We start from the raw sequence: 19,312 nt of genomic DNA, 5'->3' as shown, positions 1-19,312 counted from the left end.
GTTTTGCCCACTTCCAACTTTATCGTTGCTAAAATGCCTCCGCCTCAATTTCAATTTTTAAAACAGATCACACGACAAGTCGTTCGACCCGAAAGTCACCAAGCGAATAAAAACCTTGTAAGAAAGAACCTGGACTTCTGCATCCTTGAGCTTGCGAGTTGGAGAGAGAAAGAAGAGAAAGAAGAGGGAGAGGGTAGAGAGAGAAAATGGCATGGAGAGGGAAGCTATCTCAGAACTTGAAGGAGCTTAGGGTTTTGCTCTGCCAATCGTCCCCTTCAAGCGCATCCACCAGGTCCATTCAATCACTTTTTCTTTTTATTATTTAAATTAATTATTATTTTTTTTTAATTTATAGAAAGGGTAAATCTTTGTTTGAATTTGCAGAGCATTTGTGGAGAAGAATTACAAGGATCTGAAGTGTGCAAACCCCAAATTGCCCATCTTGATTCGTGAATGCAGAGGGATTCAGCCTCAGTTGTGGGCTAGATATGGTATTCTCCCCCACCCTTCCTAATTTTTTATGGGTTTTTATTTTTATTTTTACATTTTTCAGTGCTTTTTAGAATTGGAAATGCTTAATTTCATGATCGTCATTGGTTCGAGGTAGAAATTAGCTCTCACTACATTTCCTTACAATTTATGATGTGTATCGTCGTTGGTTTAAGGTAGATATTAGCTCTCACTGCATTGCCTTATGATTTTATGAATAATTCTGGAATCCAACTTATGACGGCCGCTCGTTTGAATGCTATTTCGATTCTGGTATTTTCAATGGTTCATAAGATGATCTCTATTGAGCACGCACGCACGCGCAAAAGTATATGTATTGGAGTCTGCTAATTTTAGGGCCTTTTTTATAGCATTTCTTAGTTTTGTTTTCGTTTTTAAGTAAAGATAGAGAAGGGAAAATAAGAGAACAATGAGAACAGAGAAAATAAATCTGGGTGAGTAAGGAGAAAATGTTTTAGAGGGGATGATAATTTCAAAAAATTTAGTTTTAGTTTTATTGGGAGCTGATCAACAAGAGGAACTTGAGATTTCTAAATCTCGGAACACTTCAAGATGTTTGTATTCTAGACTTGCAATAATACCCTGTTATTATAACTAGAGCTATGTTTCACTTCAAGATGTTTGTGAAAACTGCTAAGTAGCGGAAAAAGACATGCAGCAGTATCTTGGACAAATGCAGTGAACATTTTATAATTGATTGGTTAAAACTATTTACCGTGTTTTTTTCTTAAGTTCAATCGGAACATGAGTTTTTGTCTTTAATTACAAGTGATTAATAAAAAGTTTGAATATGGACTGGTCATGTGCTTGTTTTCTTCACCGGTATCATATATATGAACGAAAATGTGTATTTAAAGCTTTAGAAAGTTCTAATTATTTTGATAATGGATAACTATTGAAAATAAGTTAATTCCTAACTTAAAGTTCCAAGTATGTAAGGTTTACTCAAACGTTGCTAAAAAGATGTCGCCTCTGTTACTCTGATGCGCTGAGTTTCAGTCACTGTTATGACATTTGTCACCAAATTTATGTATCTTGTTTAAGTTGAAGATGCCACCAGAGGTCAGAAGAGAAAGAATTTAGGTTTCGGCACTTAGAAGAGCATGATTGCTAGCAATAGAAGATGTCTTTTTCAGGTGGCCAAACTATGATAGTTCTAGCTAGCCTCTAGCAAGGATTGTTTAGAGTTGGAGGCTAAAACTTTTATTAATTTCCTTTTTCAATTCTTCTGTACGGAATGCTTTAGAAATCCCAAGGTTTGGCTTCGCTTTCTGTTTTCCAATATCGCACATGCTATGGATACGCATAGACTAATTTTAATAGGCCATGTTAAAAATTGTATTTCAACTATGGTGAAATTTTCAATAAGCGACCTTAAAGGTGTAGGGACTCGAGTCTGCCTGCTTTCACCCTATTGGATAACAGCTTTACCCGTCTAGTCGTCGTTTTGGGTGGGGATTAACAGCAAAGCGGGTTTGGGTATGACTACTTGACGAATGGTAAACAACATTCTCTCTTCACAATAAAGTGCCTGTACTTAACGACACACATTTTGCCACACTGTGTCCTGGACTCATGGTCTGATATTTTTCATTCTTCATGTACTTTTATTCAACCTATGTGTGTTCTTTTATTGGTTCTTTTGTCGTGTGCTGTTAACTTGAATTTTGCACCATATTGCTCTGTTAACTTAACCTTTGATTATTTGACAGACATGGGTGTTGAGAGGGGCGTTCGACTGGAAGGTTTGACAGAGCCACAGATCTCGAAAGCACTAGAGGAACTGGGTACAGTGGGGGAGTCTCTAAAGGCCTGATAATCGACAGTGTGAAATGAAATAAATGTACATTCATGGGAAATTCTTTCCTATGATCGCCTGCCCTTTGTTTAGCTCAGGTGTTTCTTGTGTAGGATGATTCTTCGGGTTGATTATGCGCAGCACTGCATGTGTTGTAGTTTGAATAATTCATGTATTTTCCGTCTTCCATTGAGAACAAATCTTCTGGAAATTGAGTTCTTTGGTGCCTATGCGCTTCCATTTCGATTTTTCCGTCTATTGGCCTAGTTAGCAAGATGCAAACAAAGCCAACGTTGTGAGTTGCAAAATAAATTGCACCACCATCTATATCGCCATCACCCTTGCAACCATCTTCACCACCATCACCCTTGCCATCATTACTCTCCCACACAGCATTCATTGGTCCTCCCAACTGTTGCCATCATTACTCTCCCACACAGCATTCATTCGTCCTCCCAACCGTTGCCACCACCTATACCCACCACAGCCATTGGCACCACCATTATTGCCACCAACGCCAATCACTATTGCTGTCACAACCCTCAACCACCGCCGTTGGAAACACTATCCCCACCACAAAGGCCACCATGCTAAAATATATATAACAAAAAACAGTCTCCTTCCATCGAGGGACACCTTGTGATGCTCAATATATGATGGATTCGACGATCTGATTGTTGAATTTTTTATCCCTTAGTTCTATCAAAATATCACTAAGACAATTTGTTGTAATGGAAAAAAAATAGACAAACATAGTTTTTTCAATAAACAATCAAATGACTACTTTCTAATTAAAAGGTCACATGATTACCGATTTTGATGATTTTTTTCATAAAAGATCTATGAATTAAGAGATGAATATTCAACAGTTGAAACGTTGAAATTTATTGTACATTAAACGATCATCAATAGAAGTGGATTGCTACAAAAATATTACAACCAACACAATTTTGTTAATTGTTATAAATAGGCGAAAGTGAGAGATAACTTTTGCTAGAGAGAGAAGCAGAACAAGTGCAATGTAATACACAAATGATGTAGGTAAAGAAGGGAGGGGATAGTGGTATTATTGCTTTTCACTTTTGATCTGGTGTGTTGTTTGATTATACACTGATGCTCTTTATATTGAGCCTTTCACGTGCATACTTCTACAAGGCAACTTAAGGCATGTTGAAAAACCATGCTATATAAGTTGAAGATCATGTCATCCAACAATAGTAAATCTGACAACACCACCATTTTAGTCCTCCTTACTTTTTAATTTTTGACTAAACTATATAGGCATTCAAATCCACATCTTTTACAACATTAATCATTTTCCTTGATACCACACAGTTTCAAAGTTTTTGTCTCGCAACAAATATCTTGGATTAAAGGACCAAACGCATTTTTAAATTATAAAAGTTTAAAAAAAAAAATTTGTCCTTTCCATTTTGCAAAGTAATTCTTCAAAGATTACTAAATAACTAATAATTATTTAAGTAACTTCACACTTACTTAATTGAACGCGTAATTAATTGTGATAATCTTGATTAGCAATGTAAACCATAGAGGATAATAGGACTAGGGCGGATAGACCGATAGAGAAGCCTTTGGGTACCACGACAATAACGACGCCGTATACGACACACAGCCACCAGCTAAATAAATTATAATTCCGACGTCGGGGTCGGACAAAGATTCCGCCCTCTCTCTCTCTCTCTCCCTCTCCCTCTCCCTCTCCCCTTTGTTGTTGGTTGGTTGTGCCGCCCTACGGCGTCGTCTCCTTCCGTTAAAGTTAAGCCTTTTCCATTAATCAAATCAAATTTAATCAAACTATCTCCATTCTCCACGACCCTCAATCGTAATCCCTAATTCAGGTAATTACGATCGCCTCTATTTCAATCCTGTTTCTCCCATATATATATATATATATATGCTCTGTATCCAAATTTTCTTCCTTTCGTTTTGACATTTTCGATTAGGTTTTAACATTTTAGGGTCGATCAGCATTTTTTTTGTTTTGGCGAATTATGGGTTATGTGGGATCGTTTAGGTTTGTGCATGTTGTTTAATTAGTTTTTATTTGTTTAAATTTTTTATTTAGCATGGATTTTATCTGGGCATGAGTTGCTTTGATTTAATATTTACTTGAATTGGTTCAAATTGTTTTACTTAGCTTGAATTATGGAGTTTTATTTAATCCAAAGGAGCTCGATTTGCATCTTTTTACTTTGATAATTTTCTTTTTACTTTTGTTGCTCTCGGGTGAGCGCTATCGATTGAGAAGACTTGGTGGAAGAATGTTTCGTGTAGTCCACTTAACTTACTTAGAATTAGGCAAATTAAGAGCTTAGTTATGGCCGGTGTCGCTGCATTGGGGAGTAAACGAGACAAGCAGGATTTTTTTATGAGCTGATGCAATGTACTGTTTAGCTGTATGTCTTGAATTTATCCGAGTTATATGAGATAGTGGGTGTAAGCTTGTGGTCCTTTATATGGGGTTGGATATTTGTGATCGAATTATGGTAGAAAGTGGAGTTGTTACTTTTTTGGAAGTGGGAAATGCTCATGATGTATATTAATGTTTTGAACTAAATATATAGAGATATTGAGATCTTGTAAGTGGAAGTTTACGCTCCAAAATATGGTGGTGTAACCGCTCTCAGCTGGATATCCATTCTCTGAGAAGTTTCTTGGTTTGCAGTCGGTCAACACAGCATTTTATTGTAACAAAAAGTACTTAGTAGTTTGGGCCGAATTTATAGCTAGGTGACAATGCTTTGGTATTGATAGGTTTAAATTAACTGGAAATTAGCTGCAGGATTACATAGAAGGAACTGCTGATTTTGATGCGAATTTATTATTGTTTCTTAAATGCTTATCAACCAAACAAGTACTGCTAATGTTATGTTATTCTTACCAAACAAATCCTTTGTCTTTTCAGCTTACTGTCAAAGATATGGTGGGTTGATGAAGTTCTTGGGGAAAAATAAAAATTGTGCTAACCAGAAAGATAAAATATCCTTACGTGATGCTATTCTAGATATAATCTGCTGCCTGTGGTTAACCTTGTAATACTTGTCATTTGATTGTTATGAGCCTATGCAAGGCCCAAAGATATCTAAAGATATTGTGTTCATTTGTACAAAAGCAATCCCTGAGTATGTTACTGATGAATTAGTGTGCCCTTTTTATTTCAGTACAATGGCATCTTCTTCGGACTCATGGATGAAGGAATATAATGAAGCAACAAAACTTGCCGATGATATCAATGGTATGATATCTGAATGGAGTACATTGCCCGCAGGTCCAGACACTCAGCGTCATGTCTCTGCTATACGGCGGAAGATTACAATATTGGGGACTAGACTTGATAGCTTACAGTCCCTTTTGTCAAAACTCCCTGGAAAACAGCATATGTAAGTCATCATAGACTCATAGTTGACTTGTTTTAATGCATGTGTCAACTGCCGTTAGAGTAAAATATAGGAACTAAACAATGTTGTATGCTCTTCTTTCATTTCCTGCTTCTATTGGTCAATGCTGCATGTGAAGGGGTTTATTCCCAACTTATGAGTTGAGTTAGTATTTCATGCTATCACCGTTTGTGATAAAAGCTCATGAAACTTTTGATCAAACATGGTTATTGTAAGATAGTCCTTTATAATGTTAAAGTGACTTCTGGCTATCATTATATGACATTCTTTTATGCTGCCAATTTTGAAACTCAGAACAGAGAAAGAGATGAACCGTCGGAAGGATATGATAGGAAATTTAAGATTGAAAGTTAAGCAGATGGCTTCAACATTGACATCCAACACTGCCAACCGAGATATCTTGCTGGGATCAGAAATAAATAAAGCTGATGCCATGGGAAGAACAGTTGGCCTAGACAACTACGGCCTTGTTGGTTTGCAACGACAAATTATGAAAGGCAAGATCCTTATTCGGATATAACGATTTTGTTGTCCTGTAATCTTTGCACATGATTGGTTTTCACAGTATTGATCTTTACATGGTATTCCTATGAAGCAGAGCAAGATGAGGGGCTCGAGAAATTGGAGGAGACTGTAGTAAGCACAAAACATATTGCATTGGCAGTCAATGAAGAACTTGGCCTGCACACTAGACTTATTGTATGTCCTTGCATTCTAGTACTTGTGTCTTTGAATCTTCCATCCAAAATGTAATTACTTATTTATCTAAAATTTATTTGTATTCTCAGTTTAACTTATTTCTTTCTGGCCCATTGTGCAGGATGACTTGGATGATCAAGTGGAGGTTACGGACTCCCGGCTACGGGTAATCATCTAACTCATGTATTTTAAATTATTGTGAACCCTTGTTTAGCAAATGACTATTGCACAACTCTTTCTTCCCTCCTGTCTGAATTCCCGGAAAGCAAGAAAATCAACAACAACAACAACAACAACAACAACAACAAAGCCTTTTCCCACTAAGTGGGGTCGGCTATATGAATCCTAGAACGCCATTGCGCTCGGTTTTGTGTCATGTCCTCCGTTAGATCCAAGTACTCTACGTCTTTTCTTAGAGTCTCTTCCAAAGTTGTCCTAGGTCTTCCTCTACCCCTTCGGCCCTGAACCTCTGTCCCGTAGTCACATCTTCGAACCGGAGCGTCAGTCGGCCTTCTTTGCACATGTTCAAAATCACCGGAGCCGATTTTCTCTCATATTTCCTACAATTTCGGCTACTCCTACTTTACCTCGGATATCCTCATTCCCAATCTTATCCTTTCTCGTGTGCCCACACATCCCACGAAGCATCCTCATCTCCGCTACACCCATTTTGTGTACGTGTTGATGCTTTACCACCCAACATTCTGTGCCATACAACATCGCTAGCCTTATTGCCGTCCTATAAAATTTTCCCTTGAGCTTCAGTGGCCTACGACGGTCACACAACACGCCGGATGCACTCTTTCCATCCAGCTCGTATTCTATGGTTGAGATCTCCATCTAATTCTCCGTTCTCTTGCAAGATAGATCCTAGGTAGCGAAAAACGATCGCTTTTTGTGAGCTTCGCTAGATTGCTCCGGTCATTAGTGTGGATAAGTATATAAATGGATAGAGATAGGAAAGCAAACACAAGATGTACGTGGTTCACCCAGATTGGCTACGTCCACGGAATAGAAGAGTTCTCATTAATTGTGAAGGGTTTACACAAGTACATAGGTTCAAGCTCTCATTTAGTGAGTACAAGTGAATGATTTAGTACAAATGACATTAGGAAATATTGTGGGAGAATGATCTCGTAATCACGAAACTTCTAAGTATCGGAGTGTGGTGTCGTCTTGACTTGCCTTATATGTCTCATAGGTAGATGTGGCATCTTCTCTGGAAGTACTCTTCCTCCATCCAGGGGTGGTATCTTTAACTGGTGGAGATGCACAAGGTAATGTATCAATTTCACTTGAAGCTTACTTGTAGTTTCAGGCTTGGTCAAGCGCGATACAAACCATGTAGTAGGAGTCCCCCAAGTCGCCGAGCTCGGGGGTCTGCTGAAAGAGGTGACAGACAAGGTAAGCAATCAGAGCTCCGACTGATTGTTCACCTTCTCCCCATCTTGCAGCAGCATGAAGGATAAAGAGAAGAAAAATGAGAAGAGATGATATGAGATACTTTTGCTTTTGAAGAAGTAACTTTCCACAGGCTTATTCTTGAACTGAGCTGGAGGGTTTTCTGGTTTCCTCCAGAGTATAAGGCCGACTGAAGAATTTGAGGGTCAAAACAAGTCCATCAAATCTAGAGTACGTTCCACCCTGCTGATATGGGATACTTTTGCTTTTGACAGAGTAATGAATGTATCGGCACGTGTGCTGTTACGCTTGTCTCCACATGCTTCCTTGTATCCTTCGCACTTGCCCTATCTGTTCCTCAAGCAGATGCGGAATCTTCCCTGGAAACATAAGATGTTGAAGATGAGTACTCGAGAGCAATGCCAGGTAAGTAATCAGGTAAGGGGTTCCAGGCAGTCAGTTCCTGGCTGGAAGCTTGATTCCAAGTGCTGACTGATTGCTCTCTTTCTCCTTGTCTTGCAGGTAAAAACAAGGCCAAAAGAAAAGACAGGGAAAAAGCATGATATGGGATACTCTTGCTTTTAACCCTGATGATATGAGATATTCTTGCTCTAGTATAGCTTGTTTGCAGAGGTATTATCGGGGGGAAAGAAAGCTGAATATTTCGAAAGGCTTCGTTGGGAGTGCCCTCTCAGATATGATGAAGGGTTGAGCATTTTTGCAGGTCTGCCTGTCCGTTGGGGATGGAGGTCGACATATATAGGAGTCTCCCTAACAACAAGTAGTAATGCTATTCCTTTACCCTGCTTGGTCATAGCACGGTAGTGGGAGCTGCCAGTTTCACATGTTTTAACTCTGTCAGAGCACTTTGAAAAAGTGGTCTGTGGTATCTGGCTCTCGAGATTCGGAGAACGATGCCTCTTCGATTTTTGAGAAAGCAATCATGCTGGGGGTATGACTCTCGAGATTCGGAGAGCAGTGTCTCTTCGATTTTTGAGGAAGTAATCATGTTGGGAGTCTGGCTCTCGAGATTCGGAGGGCGGTGCCTCTTCGATTTTGGAGCAAGCAATCTTGTTGGGAGTGTTGTCTCGAATGTGAGTAAAGGTTGGGCATGTTTGCTAGTCTACCTTGCCACGAAGCACAAAGGTTGACACACAGGGACTTTCCAATTATCCAGCAATGGTACTGTTCCTTTACCCTCTCTTCGATTTTGAGAAAGTAGTCATGTTGGGAGTCTGGCTCTCGAGATTCGGAGGACGGTGCCTCTTCGATTTTGGAGCAAGCAATCTTATTGGGAGTGTTTTCTCGAATGTGAGTAAAGGTTGGGCATGTTTGCTAGTCTACCTTGCCACGAAGCACAGAGGTTGACACACAGGGACTTTCCAATTATCCAGCAGTGGTACTGTTCCTTTACAGTTGTGGGTAATAATATGGTAGCTAGACCTTCAAAATTTATGTGTCTAAACTTTTGTTAGTGCTGTTTCTTTGCTATTCTTTTACCTTTCTTGGTCAGAGCGATGTAGTGGGAGCTGCAAGCTTCACGTGCTCAACTTTGGCAGAGAACTTTGGCAAAGTTATTTGTGGTACCCATGAGCTATTGTTGCGTGTGGGAAGTGGGTGATTGAACAGTAAGATTCATGTGCTTTCTACTTCACCAGAAGTCTTCGACAGAATGCCCATAATTTCTGCAAAGCTGAGTGTGCGTGTGACAGGTGCTGACAAGGCTAGAAAAGTAGGTGCCTCTTCGATTTCTGAGATCGGCCCTCGTGGTCTCTGAGCAGCCCAGCTTTTGAGAAAGCGAGCGCCTCTTCGATTGATTCGGAGAACGATGCCTCATCGATTTTTGAGAAAGCAATCATGCTGGGGGTCTGGCTCTCGAGATTCGGGGAGCAGTGTCTCTTCGATTTTTGAGAAAGTAATCATGTTGGGAGTCTGGCTCTCGAGATTCGGAGGGCGGTGCCTCTTCGATTTTGGAGCAAGCAATCTTGTTGGGAGTGTTTTCTCGAATGTGAGTAAAGGTTTGGCATGTTTGCTAGTCTACCTTGCCACGAAGCACAGAGGTTGACACACAGGGACTTTCCAATTATCCAGCAATGGTACTGTTCCTTTACCCTCTCTTCGATTTTTAAGAAAGTAGTCATGTTGGGAGTCTGGCTCTCGAGATTCGGAGGACGGTGCCTCTTCGATTTTGGAGCAAGCAATCTTATTGGGAGTGTTTTCTCGAATGTGAGTAAAGGTTGGGCATGTTTGCTAGTCTACCTTGCCACGAAGCACAGAGGTTGACACACAGGGACTTTCCAATTATCCAGCAGTGGTACTGTTCCTTTACCCTTGTGGGTAATAATATGGTAGCTAGACCTTCAAAATTTATGGGTCTAAACTTTGTTAGTGCTGTTTCTTTGCTATTCTTTTACCCTTCTTGGTCAGAGCGATGTAGTGGGAGCTGCAAGCTTCACGTGCTCAACTTTGGCAGAGAACTTTGGCAAAGTTATCTGTGGTACCCATGAGCTATTGTTGCGTGTGAGAAGTGGGTGATTGAACAGTAAGATTCATGTGTTTTCTACTTCCCCAGAAGTCTTTGACAGAATGCCCATAATTTCCGCAAAACTGAGTGTGCGTGTGACAGGTGCTGACAAGGCTGGAAAAGGCTGGAAAAGTAGGTGCCTCTTCGATTTCTGAGATCGGCCCTCGTGGTCTCTGGGGAGCCCAGCTTTTGAGAAAGCGAGCGCCTCTTCGATTTTTGAGATCGGCCTTCGTGGTCTTTGAGCAGCCCAACTTTTGAGAAAGCAAACGCCTCTTCGATTTCTGAGATCAACCCTCGTGATCTCTAAGCAGCCCAGCTTTTGAGAAAGCAAACGCCTCTTCGATTTCTGAGCAGGCGCCTCTTCGATTTCTGAAGCTTCGTCGAGTGCAGATTTTTATAGGGGCTGGCATTAAGTTCCAAAGCACACTTGAATCTCCACCAGTAGAAGCTTCATTCTTGCACTTCTAAGATCTTGATTTGTCCGACCTCTTCTCTCTTCAACACCTTTGAAAATGTCTGGCCCCTCCGACCGTCGTTTTGACTTGAACCTTGTTGAAGAGGCAGCCCCGCCTTCTCCAGACAACATATGGCGCCCATCCTTCGTCTCCCCTACTGGTCCTCTTACCGTTGGGGATTCCGTGATGAAGAATGATATGACCGCTGCGGTGGTGGCCAGGAACCTTCTCACTCCCAAAGATAACAGACTACTTTCCAAACGGTCTGATGAGTTAGCTGTTAAGGATTCGCTGGCTCTCAGTGTTCAGTGTGCAGGTTCTGTGTCTAATATGGCCCAACGCCTATTTGCTCGAACCCGCCAAGTTGAATCATTGGCGGCTGAAGTGATGAGTCTCAAACAGGAGATTAGAGGGCTCAAGCATGAGAATAAACAGTTGCACCGGCTCGCACATGACTATGCTACAAACATGAAGAGGAAGCTTGACCAGATGAAAGAAACTGATGGTCAGGTTTTACTTGATCATCAGAGATTTGTGGGTTTGTTCCAAAGGCATTTATTGCCTTCGTCTTCTGGGGCTGTACCGCGTAATGAAGCTCCAAATGATCAACCTCTGATGCCTCCTCCTTCTAGGGTTCTGTCCAGTACTGAGGCTCCAAATGATCCCCCTCCGGTGCCTTCTCTTTCTGGGGCTCTACCGACTGCTGAGACTTCTCCTAAGCAACCTTTGTGAAGGCTCCCTCTTGTGTGCTTATTTTGACTCATGTATATGTACATATTTGTAGCTTATCGGGGATATCAATAAATAAGCTTTCCTTCATTTCAACGTATTGTGTTAAATACACCAAAGCCTTCTTCGCTAAGTTCTTTGAATTTTCTTTTGTTAAAGCTTGTATGTTGAAGCTTTCTGAGTGGAGCATGTAGGTTGGGGTAGTGTTCCCTTAATTTCCCGAGTGAGGAAAACTTCTCGGTTGGAGACTTGGAAAATCCAAGTCACTGAGTGGGATCGGCTATATAAATCTTAGAACGCCATTGTGCTCGATCCTGTGTCATGTCCTTCGTTAGATCTAAGTACTCTAAGTCTTTTCTTAGAGTCTCTTCCAAAGTTTTCCTAGGTCTTCCTCTACCCCTTCGGCCCTGAACCTCTGTCCCATAGTCGCATCTTCTAATCGGAACGTCAGTAGGCCTTCTTTGCACATGTCCAAACCACCGTAACCGATTTTCTCTCATCTTTCCTTCAATTTCGGCTACTCCTACTTTACCCCGGATATCCTCATTCCTAATCTTATCCTTTCTCGTGTGCTCACACATCCAACGAAGCATCCTCATCTCCGCTACACCCATTTTGTGTACGTGTTGATGTTTCACCGCCCAACATTCTGTGCCATACAGCATCGCCGGCCTTATTGCCGTCCTATAAAATTTTCCCTTGAGCTTCAGTGGCATACGGCGGTCACACAACACGCCGGATGCACTCTTCCACTTCATCCATCCAGCTTGTATTCTATGGTTGAGATCTCCATCTAATTCTCCGTTCTTTTGCAAGATAGATCCTAGGTAACGAAAACGGTCGCTCTTTGGTATTTCTTGATCTCCGATCCTCACCCCTAACTCGTTTTGGCCTCCATTTGCACTGAACTTGCACTCCATATATTCTGTCTTTGATCGGCTTAGGCGAAGACCTTTAGATTCCAACACTTCTCTCCAAAGGTTAAGCTTTGCATTTACCCCTTCCTGAGTTTCATCTATCAACACTATATCGTCTGCGAAAAGCATACACCAAGGAATATCATCTTGAATATGTCGTGTTAACTCATCCATTACCAACGCAAAAAGGTAAGGACTTAAGGATGAGCCTTGATGTAATCCTACAGTTATGGGAAAGCTTTCGGTTTGTCCTTCATGAGTTCTTACGGCAGTCTTTGCTCCTTCATACATATCCTTTATAGCTTGGATATATGCTACTCGTACTCCTTTCTTCTCTAAAATCCTCCAAAGAATGTCTCTTGGGACCCTATCATACGCTTTTTCCAAATCTATAAAGACCATGTGTAAATCCTTTTTCCCATCTCTATATCTTTCCATCAATCTTCGTAAGAGATAGATTGCCTCCATGGTTGAGCGCCCTGGCATGAACCCGAATTGGTTGTCCGAAACCCGTGTCTCTTGCCTCAATCTATGCTCAATGACTCTCTCCCAGAGCTTCATTGTATGACTCATTAGCTTAATACCCCTATAGTTCATGCAATTTTGTACGTCGCCCTTATTCTTGTAGATAGGCACCAAAGTGCTCATTCGCCACTCATTTGGCATCTTCTTCGTTTTCAAAATCCTATTGAAAAGGTCAGTGAGCCATGTTATACCTGTCTCTCTCAAAAGTTTCCACACTTCGATTGGTATATCGTCTGGGCCTATTGCTTTTTTATGCTTCATCTTCTTCAAAGCTACAACCACTTCTTCCTTAGTTAATTCTTTGCTTGGTATTTCTAAGAAAAAATTATTATTAAAAGTAAGGCTGACAGGAGAAACAGTAGATGCTGTCGAGTGAAGAAAATTATGTTACTTCAAAGATGTTAGGAATTGATAGGGAGACTGAAGGAAACAAAAGTAATGGGACTTAAGTGATAAATCTTTTAATTCTACTTAATTTTTTTTTTCTCATCTTTTTGGCTGCCAGTGGTTCATGTTTTTACATAACTTTAAAGTGAGGGTTTCGGCTGAGATTGTGAGGAATAACTTAAGATTTTGGATAACTCTTAGGTTTAAATCTTAGCTATAAAAATTATTTATTGGGAAAACTAGATTCTGTGCTAGGAACAGGAGCTCTTAACCTGAACTAACTTTAGCACTAAGATATGTCCTTAAATTGTATTGAGAAGGCTGTACATGAGCCCAATGTACTAGATCAATGGATTTTATCAGCCAAAAAACTTCACGATCAATTTAAATCAATGTACTGTTGTACAATATTTGGGAGTCCAAATTGCATCACATTATGCCTACTAGAATGGGCTTTAATTTGCTATTCTATTGGTTGACTTTTAGGAAAGGGAAAACTGAAAGAAAATGCTTGGTTGAGTGATAAGAGAAGAAACTTTTCACTTACATTTGTCAGTAAAGTAAACTTAAATATTTTCTGCTGCCGCTTTGGGTGGCGTTCAATTTATTAGAAAAGAAAAAGAACCCAATAAAAGAGGATGTGCATTCGAGTTTGCGACTCCTTATTGTGAAAAAAAGGGTTTGCAGACGAATTAGAATCATATAAATTAGATTCCAGATTTGATTTGAGGTCTGCTGACGAAGCTTTTAGAGCATGTTATAGTATCTGTGGGGTATTGCGATTCCTTACTGTCGCTGAAGTTGATTGTTTTGATCTTTGTTTTGTTTCCTTAAGAATTGCAATGTTTTATTGGGAGCAAATATTAATCTCATACTATTTTGTCTACCCGTTAATGCCAAAACAGCGGGTGCAGAAAAACTTGGCAGTTTTGAACAAGCGCACAAAGGGTGGTTGCTCCTGCATGTGCATGCTTTTATCTGTTGTCGGGATGGTGGTTCTGGTTGCCGTGATATTTTTGTTGATCAAATACTTGTAATAATAGCAACTATTAAGTCTACACCGAGTATGAAGATCTCCTGTTTGTGTGTTTTGATGTTGCTGCCGTGAATGACTTGGTGTGTTTTCTTGCTTTGAAGCATGTTTTTCAAGGCTTTGAAATGAGGTGAAAAGAATCAGTCACTATGCAAAATTGTTGACATATTCCTTCGCCTATGAATGCATCACATGAACGTTATACATCTTTTATTGTTTCAATAGCGGGACGAACTTGACCCAACGATTTGTGGGGAATGTCGTGTTAGATACAATTGGAGCAATTACATCGAATCATATATTGTGATTAACGTTTGAAGATGTGAATTGAAATCGTGACCTTGTGTGCAACGATTAATGCTCTCAAGCACTTGAGTTACAAGTTGCTTTTGTTCATGAGAGGCAATTAGCTGAGGAACTGGCGATGGGTATGGCATTTTATTCACGCATTGGGTCACCGATAACAATAATTATACCAGACCGTAATATTAGTGACACGCTTGCCTCTTTCATTCAGTTCAACCAGATATATTTTCTTACTGTTGAAATATGTCTGAAGTTAGAATTATATAATATAAAAACAAATAATCGCCCTCGCAAGCCAAAAATGACGGTTTGGGCCTAATTGATTTATAGGCCCATGGAAATAATAAGCCCAGCTTTTGAACCTGATAATCATGTCTCTAACTTTATCACGTCTATCATTTACAGGCAAAATTAAATATGTAACCATTAAGAAATAAACACGTTTATCAACGTTTAAATAATAATTCAATTATTAACCTTTATGTAATTTAGTTTACAAAATTTGGTCAACCAATTTAGTCTTTTTAACATTACTCATATATTCTATTAAACTGCATGTGTGAAATATGGATTAAACTGCATGTGTGAAATATGGATATATATATATATATATTGCTCCACATATACAGTTATATATAATCGTGAAGCTGACGGACCCAGATGAGTTTTTGCACTTTCTTTCTGCTTAATCTCGTTTCCCTGCAAATTTTGCTACAAAATTTCATACCCAATAGGCCAATTTCGTAGCTTATTAGGGTTTTTCTTATTAATTCGATAATTGCTTTCCAGAACCAGTGGGGTTGGTCATGATGCAAGAGGGTTTATGTAAAGAATTAAGCGAAAAAAAATTTGTCAGATCAAATAAAGATGAGCAATGTGCCGAAAGAAGCTAAGAGATCGTAGCACAGAACTTGGCATTTCCAATTTGTCCCCTGATGTCGCCCTTGCTCTTACCCCGGCTGAGTACCGGGGTTCAAGAGATCATGCAGGTATTTGCCTTGTTAATGCGATTAATTTTGTTCAGTATAATTGCGCGTTTCTGTAGTTGTCGATTGATTCAATATTTTATTTTTGCAAAAAGAAATATTATTTGAACTCAATCTAACATCTTCTTACACCCAACTTACTCTTTATTATCAAAATACCTTCCCAAACCTAATTAAAAAGTATATTTATCTTTACCCATTATAAAATAAAATCTCAAAGAAACTCGAAAGTGAAAAGTTTTCTGAGTCCTTTGTCTTCCCTCCCACCTTGAGCTCTTTAGAAACAGAGCTTTTTGTTTTTCAAATTTTTCTCTGCATTTTTTTTGCTTCACTGCATGTTATTTGATTTTTTGGTAAAGTTTTCTACTGGAGCTGCGTACAACATTGTAGCATTTTCCGTGGCTGCTGTTTTTGATTTATTTGTGTTTTTGTGCTTGTGTGTGTGCAGGGACGGAGCTAGAAATTTCTTCTAGTGGGAACATCCGAAAACAATTAAGAAAACCTTATTATAGTATGATTTATACACAATATGATATTAAGGATGATTTCAAATGATGATGCATCACAATTCCAATGTTACACAAATTTCAATATAGTAGTGGAAAGTGGCAAAATGATGAGAAAAATATAAGTACATGATAGGAGGAAGAAGGGTTTTTCAGTTTGAATTACAGAACAAGAGCACTATTGCTCATATAATATTTGATATGAAGTATAAGTAGAATGAATGTATGTTGGATATTAGATACATATATATTCTTAAAAAATAACCCGTGTATATTATATAATTGTAGTATGTAACTAAACAAATGAATTACTTGAGTGAGGCTATCTGTCCCCAGTGAGCCTTCATTGGCTCCGTCCATGTGTGTGTGTTTTTTGTTGCAATTATTTAATTTTATTTGATAAAACAATTTATCTAACATGCACTCACTAACATGCACTATCCCAAGCAATTTATTAGAAGGAAAACAAATATCAATCCGGACGGCAACAAATTGTAATATGAAGTTGAAGTGAAAGGGTTTCGGATGGGAGTGACAAACTAGCACGGCAACAACTTCCGTGATATAATGAGAATACAAGTTGCCCACCTCTACAAGATATACCCCAATAGGCCCCATTTGTACTTGGTTCCCAATAGTGGGGGATTTTGTGACATTTATGTGATAGGTACCATTTTTCCTCTTTGTGACTGCTTAGCCCAAAGCCTTGAGTATTGTCCAAGGTCGCGCTGCAGGAGGTATTCAAAACCTTAATCCAATTATGAAATCCCTTCTCTCCCACTTCACACCTCGGCACACACTGTTCTTATATTTATAATACAGAGAGAGATGTGGGATCATTTTATTAAAAAATGATATTATAATACATTATAGAATGGAAATTATAATTTGAATTATAATTTGAATATCTATTGTGTAAAACCCTCACGTTCTGCTCTGATTAACGATGATATTTTCCCTTTCTAATAATTTACTTACAGTTTGCAATAATCATTGTGCTGCGTTCCGGAGTATGACCAATTTTATTTGAAAGTTAACTTTAGCATCAATACTAATTTGGAATGCCATTATGCTTTGCTTTGTAGCACTCGCGGCATACTCTGATGTAAAAAAATCTGAATACAAGGAAGAACGACTTCCTGTAGACATTAAATTGCCTGTTAAGCATGTATTGTCAAGGGAACTTCACGTATTTTCTTGCCCATGTTCTGATGTTCTTTGTGCACTTCACATAAAATAATATCTAATGCCAATTTCTCTGTGGTTGCCACTGCAGCTTTACTTTGAGAAGATTACAGAGCTTATTCGCAGGTCTAGTTCCACCCTCTTCAAAGAAGCATTAGTGAGCTTTGTTCCATGCATTGGTTCCATGCTTCACATGCTTTGTTGCTGATGAGGTAGTCATTCTAACTTAAACTGGGACCGATTGCTTTTTGTTATGCATTGTTAGTGACTTTTTCCTGAAATTGTCTCAGGTTACACGGAATTTGAATACTTTCCCTCTTCTATTTGCTTTGATGCGTCTTGTCCGGAGCCTTCTTCAAAATCCTCACATACATATTGAACCTTATGTAAGCAGTTCATTCTATCAACTGTTGAAGTACATAGATTTTGTAGCCGTATAATCTTCGATCTGATATTTCAGAAGAATTTATAGTTTGTCTATCTGCTATTTACAAGTTTCATTTCAAGTTAGATTTTATCTATATCTAATTTTGTAATTTGTTCCAGCTACAACAATTGATGCCATCTGTTATTACCTGCCCTGTTGCAAAAAGATTAGGGAATAGATATACTGACGATTACTGGGAACTTAGAAACTTTACAGCAAACCTGGTTTCTTCAATTTGCAAAAGGTGAAGACCTTTTTTATTTATTATTTGTTAAACCTATTTCTCTGTTTAAGGAAAAGATGCATGCAACAAGTATAACAATGTTGCACAATATATGCATTTGAAAAATACTGGCAATATATGTGTACCAAAAAGAAGAAAAAGTTGATTATTATTTCAATTTGGTTCATCATGTCTCATCCACTGGACACTGGAAAATCTTGTCTATATAGTCTCCAGGCCATTCTTGTAATGTACAATTTACATTTATGCATAGTACTAAGCCAAAGGCTGGAAAGTGTATGCGGCATTATTGAATGGTTGTATGCTTTTAGGTACACGTGCAAGTGTACATTAAAGTCAGGACTCCTTTTCCATAAATCAAGAACCATGTTCACTAACCTCGCTGACTCGGTCCGTCAGGTTTATAATTTTAGCAACGCTTAATCTGCCATTGTGACCAATTACCTTTGCTGAATAAATTGACACCATGCAGACGGATCATGAGTGTTTAAAAATAATGAGATCCTGGGTGTTTTAAAAGTCTAGCCTTACGTCAAGATATTTCTATATTTATTAGCAGTGTGTTTTGGCAGAGATTTGGGCATGCTTATCACAATCTTCAACCACGTTTTGACAAGGACTCTGCTTCATGCTTTCTTGGATCCAACAAAAGCATTACCTCAGCATTATGGTGCAATTCAAGGCTAGCAGCTCTTGGTCCCAGTGTGGTACGCTCTCGTGCATGCTTTTATGTTACATGATTTTTCTCGTAAGGCTGCAGTCTCTTGCGTTTTGAAAATATTTTCTTAGCACAGTTGCATTTAGTTTTGAGTAAAAGACTATTTACCACCCTCATGTTTTGTGGTTTTCAACATTTAGTACATCAAGTTTTTTTCGTCTCAAATTCATACCTAAAGTGTAAATTTTGGGACAGTCTCATACATCTATTAGTCAAACTATTAAATTTACCGTTAATTGTGACATGGCGCCATGACTGGGCGCCACGTATCATCCACGTTTTTTTTTCTTTTTTTCTTCTTTCTTCTGCAATTTTTTTTTCTTCCTCCTTCTCCTTCTTCCTCCCTCCTTCCTCCTTCTTCCTTCCCCTTCTTCTCCTTCTTCCTTCTTCTTCCTTCTCCTTCTCCTTCTTCTTCCTCTGAATCTGGGGAAGGCTTTTTTTTTTTTTCCTTTCTTCTTCTTCTTCCTCCTTTTTCCTCCTTTCTTCTTGGTCCTAGTGTGGTACGCTCTCGTGCATGCTTTTATGTTACATGATTTTTCTCGT

The 19,312-nt window shown here is 39.1% G+C and overlaps 2 protein-coding genes, 1 long non-coding RNA gene and 1 pseudogene across 5 annotated transcripts; 3 read left to right on the top strand and 1 right to left on the bottom strand.

Moving 5' to 3' along the window:
- Positions 1–120: 120 nt before the first annotated feature.
- Positions 121–2,536, top strand: LOC126591454 (NADH dehydrogenase [ubiquinone] 1 alpha subcomplex subunit 2-like). Its single transcript, XM_050257143.1, has 3 exons — positions 121–292; positions 385–491; positions 2,223–2,536. Exons 1-3 carry the CDS (start codon positions 207–209, stop codon positions 2,324–2,326), a joined length of 297 nt encoding a protein of 98 aa, XP_050113100.1. The 5' UTR covers positions 121–206; the 3' UTR covers positions 2,327–2,536.
- Positions 2,537–3,844: 1,308 nt separating this feature from the next.
- Positions 3,845–14,603, top strand: LOC126591452 (syntaxin-52-like). Of its 3 annotated transcripts, XM_050257138.1 has the most exons (7): positions 3,845–4,167; positions 5,235–5,252; positions 5,491–5,709; positions 6,022–6,224; positions 6,326–6,426; positions 6,548–6,592; positions 14,270–14,603. In XM_050257138.1, the coding sequence occupies exons 3-7, from the start codon at positions 5,495–5,497 to the stop codon at positions 14,399–14,401; spliced, it is 696 nt and encodes a 231-aa protein (XP_050113095.1). In that variant the 5' UTR covers positions 3,845–4,167; positions 5,235–5,252; positions 5,491–5,494; the 3' UTR covers positions 14,402–14,603. The 3 variants fall into 3 exon arrangements, with proteins under 3 accessions (XP_050113095.1, XP_050113094.1, XP_050113092.1); XM_050257137.1 differs by lacking the exon at positions 5,235–5,252 and having other exon boundaries at positions 3,846–4,167; XM_050257135.1 differs by lacking the exons at positions 3,845–4,167; positions 5,235–5,252 and adding an exon at positions 4,320–4,343.
- On the bottom strand, positions 6,548–9,389 carry LOC126591457 (uncharacterized). The gene is made up of 2 exons (XR_007612395.1): positions 9,172–9,389; positions 6,548–8,954 (listed from the first exon to the last, which is right to left on the bottom strand). It is a non-coding gene; the product is annotated as an uncharacterized LOC126591457 (long non-coding RNA).
- Positions 14,604–15,577: 974 nt separating the features above from the next.
- The window catches only part of LOC126590360 (transcription initiation factor TFIID subunit 6b-like), a 41,481-nt pseudogene continuing 37,746 nt past the window's right edge, over positions 15,578–19,312 (top strand).

Source organism: Malus sylvestris, chromosome 11 (assembly GCF_916048215.2).
Source record: "Malus sylvestris chromosome 11, drMalSylv7.2, whole genome shotgun sequence".
NCBI classification, from domain to species: domain Eukaryota; kingdom Viridiplantae; phylum Streptophyta; class Magnoliopsida; order Rosales; family Rosaceae; genus Malus; species Malus sylvestris.
The sequence above is the reverse complement of the archived record's forward strand: the minus strand, read 5'-3'. Positions and strand labels throughout refer to the sequence as shown.

Bases quoted from the DNA above. Each gene is read 5' to 3' on its own strand.
- LOC126591454 (XM_050257143.1), top strand. From the start codon at position 207: ATGGCATGGAGAGGGAAGCTATCTCAGAACTTGAAGGAGCTTAGGGTT. The intron at 293-384 runs GTCCATTCAATC...TTGAATTTGCAG, and splicing joins CCTTCAAGCGCATCCACCAG to AGCATTTGTGGAGAAGAATT. The intron at 492-2,222 runs GTATTCTCCCCC...ATTATTTGACAG, and splicing joins TCAGTTGTGGGCTAGATATG to ACATGGGTGTTGAGAGGGGC.
- LOC126591452 (XM_050257135.1), top strand. From the start codon at position 4,321: ATGGGTTATGTGGGATCGTTTAG. The intron at 6,427-6,547 runs GTATGTCCTTGC...CCCATTGTGCAG, and splicing joins GCCTGCACACTAGACTTATT to GATGACTTGGATGATCAAGT. The intron at 6,593-14,269 runs GTAATCATCTAA...ATGCCAAAACAG, and splicing joins TTACGGACTCCCGGCTACGG to CGGGTGCAGAAAAACTTGGC.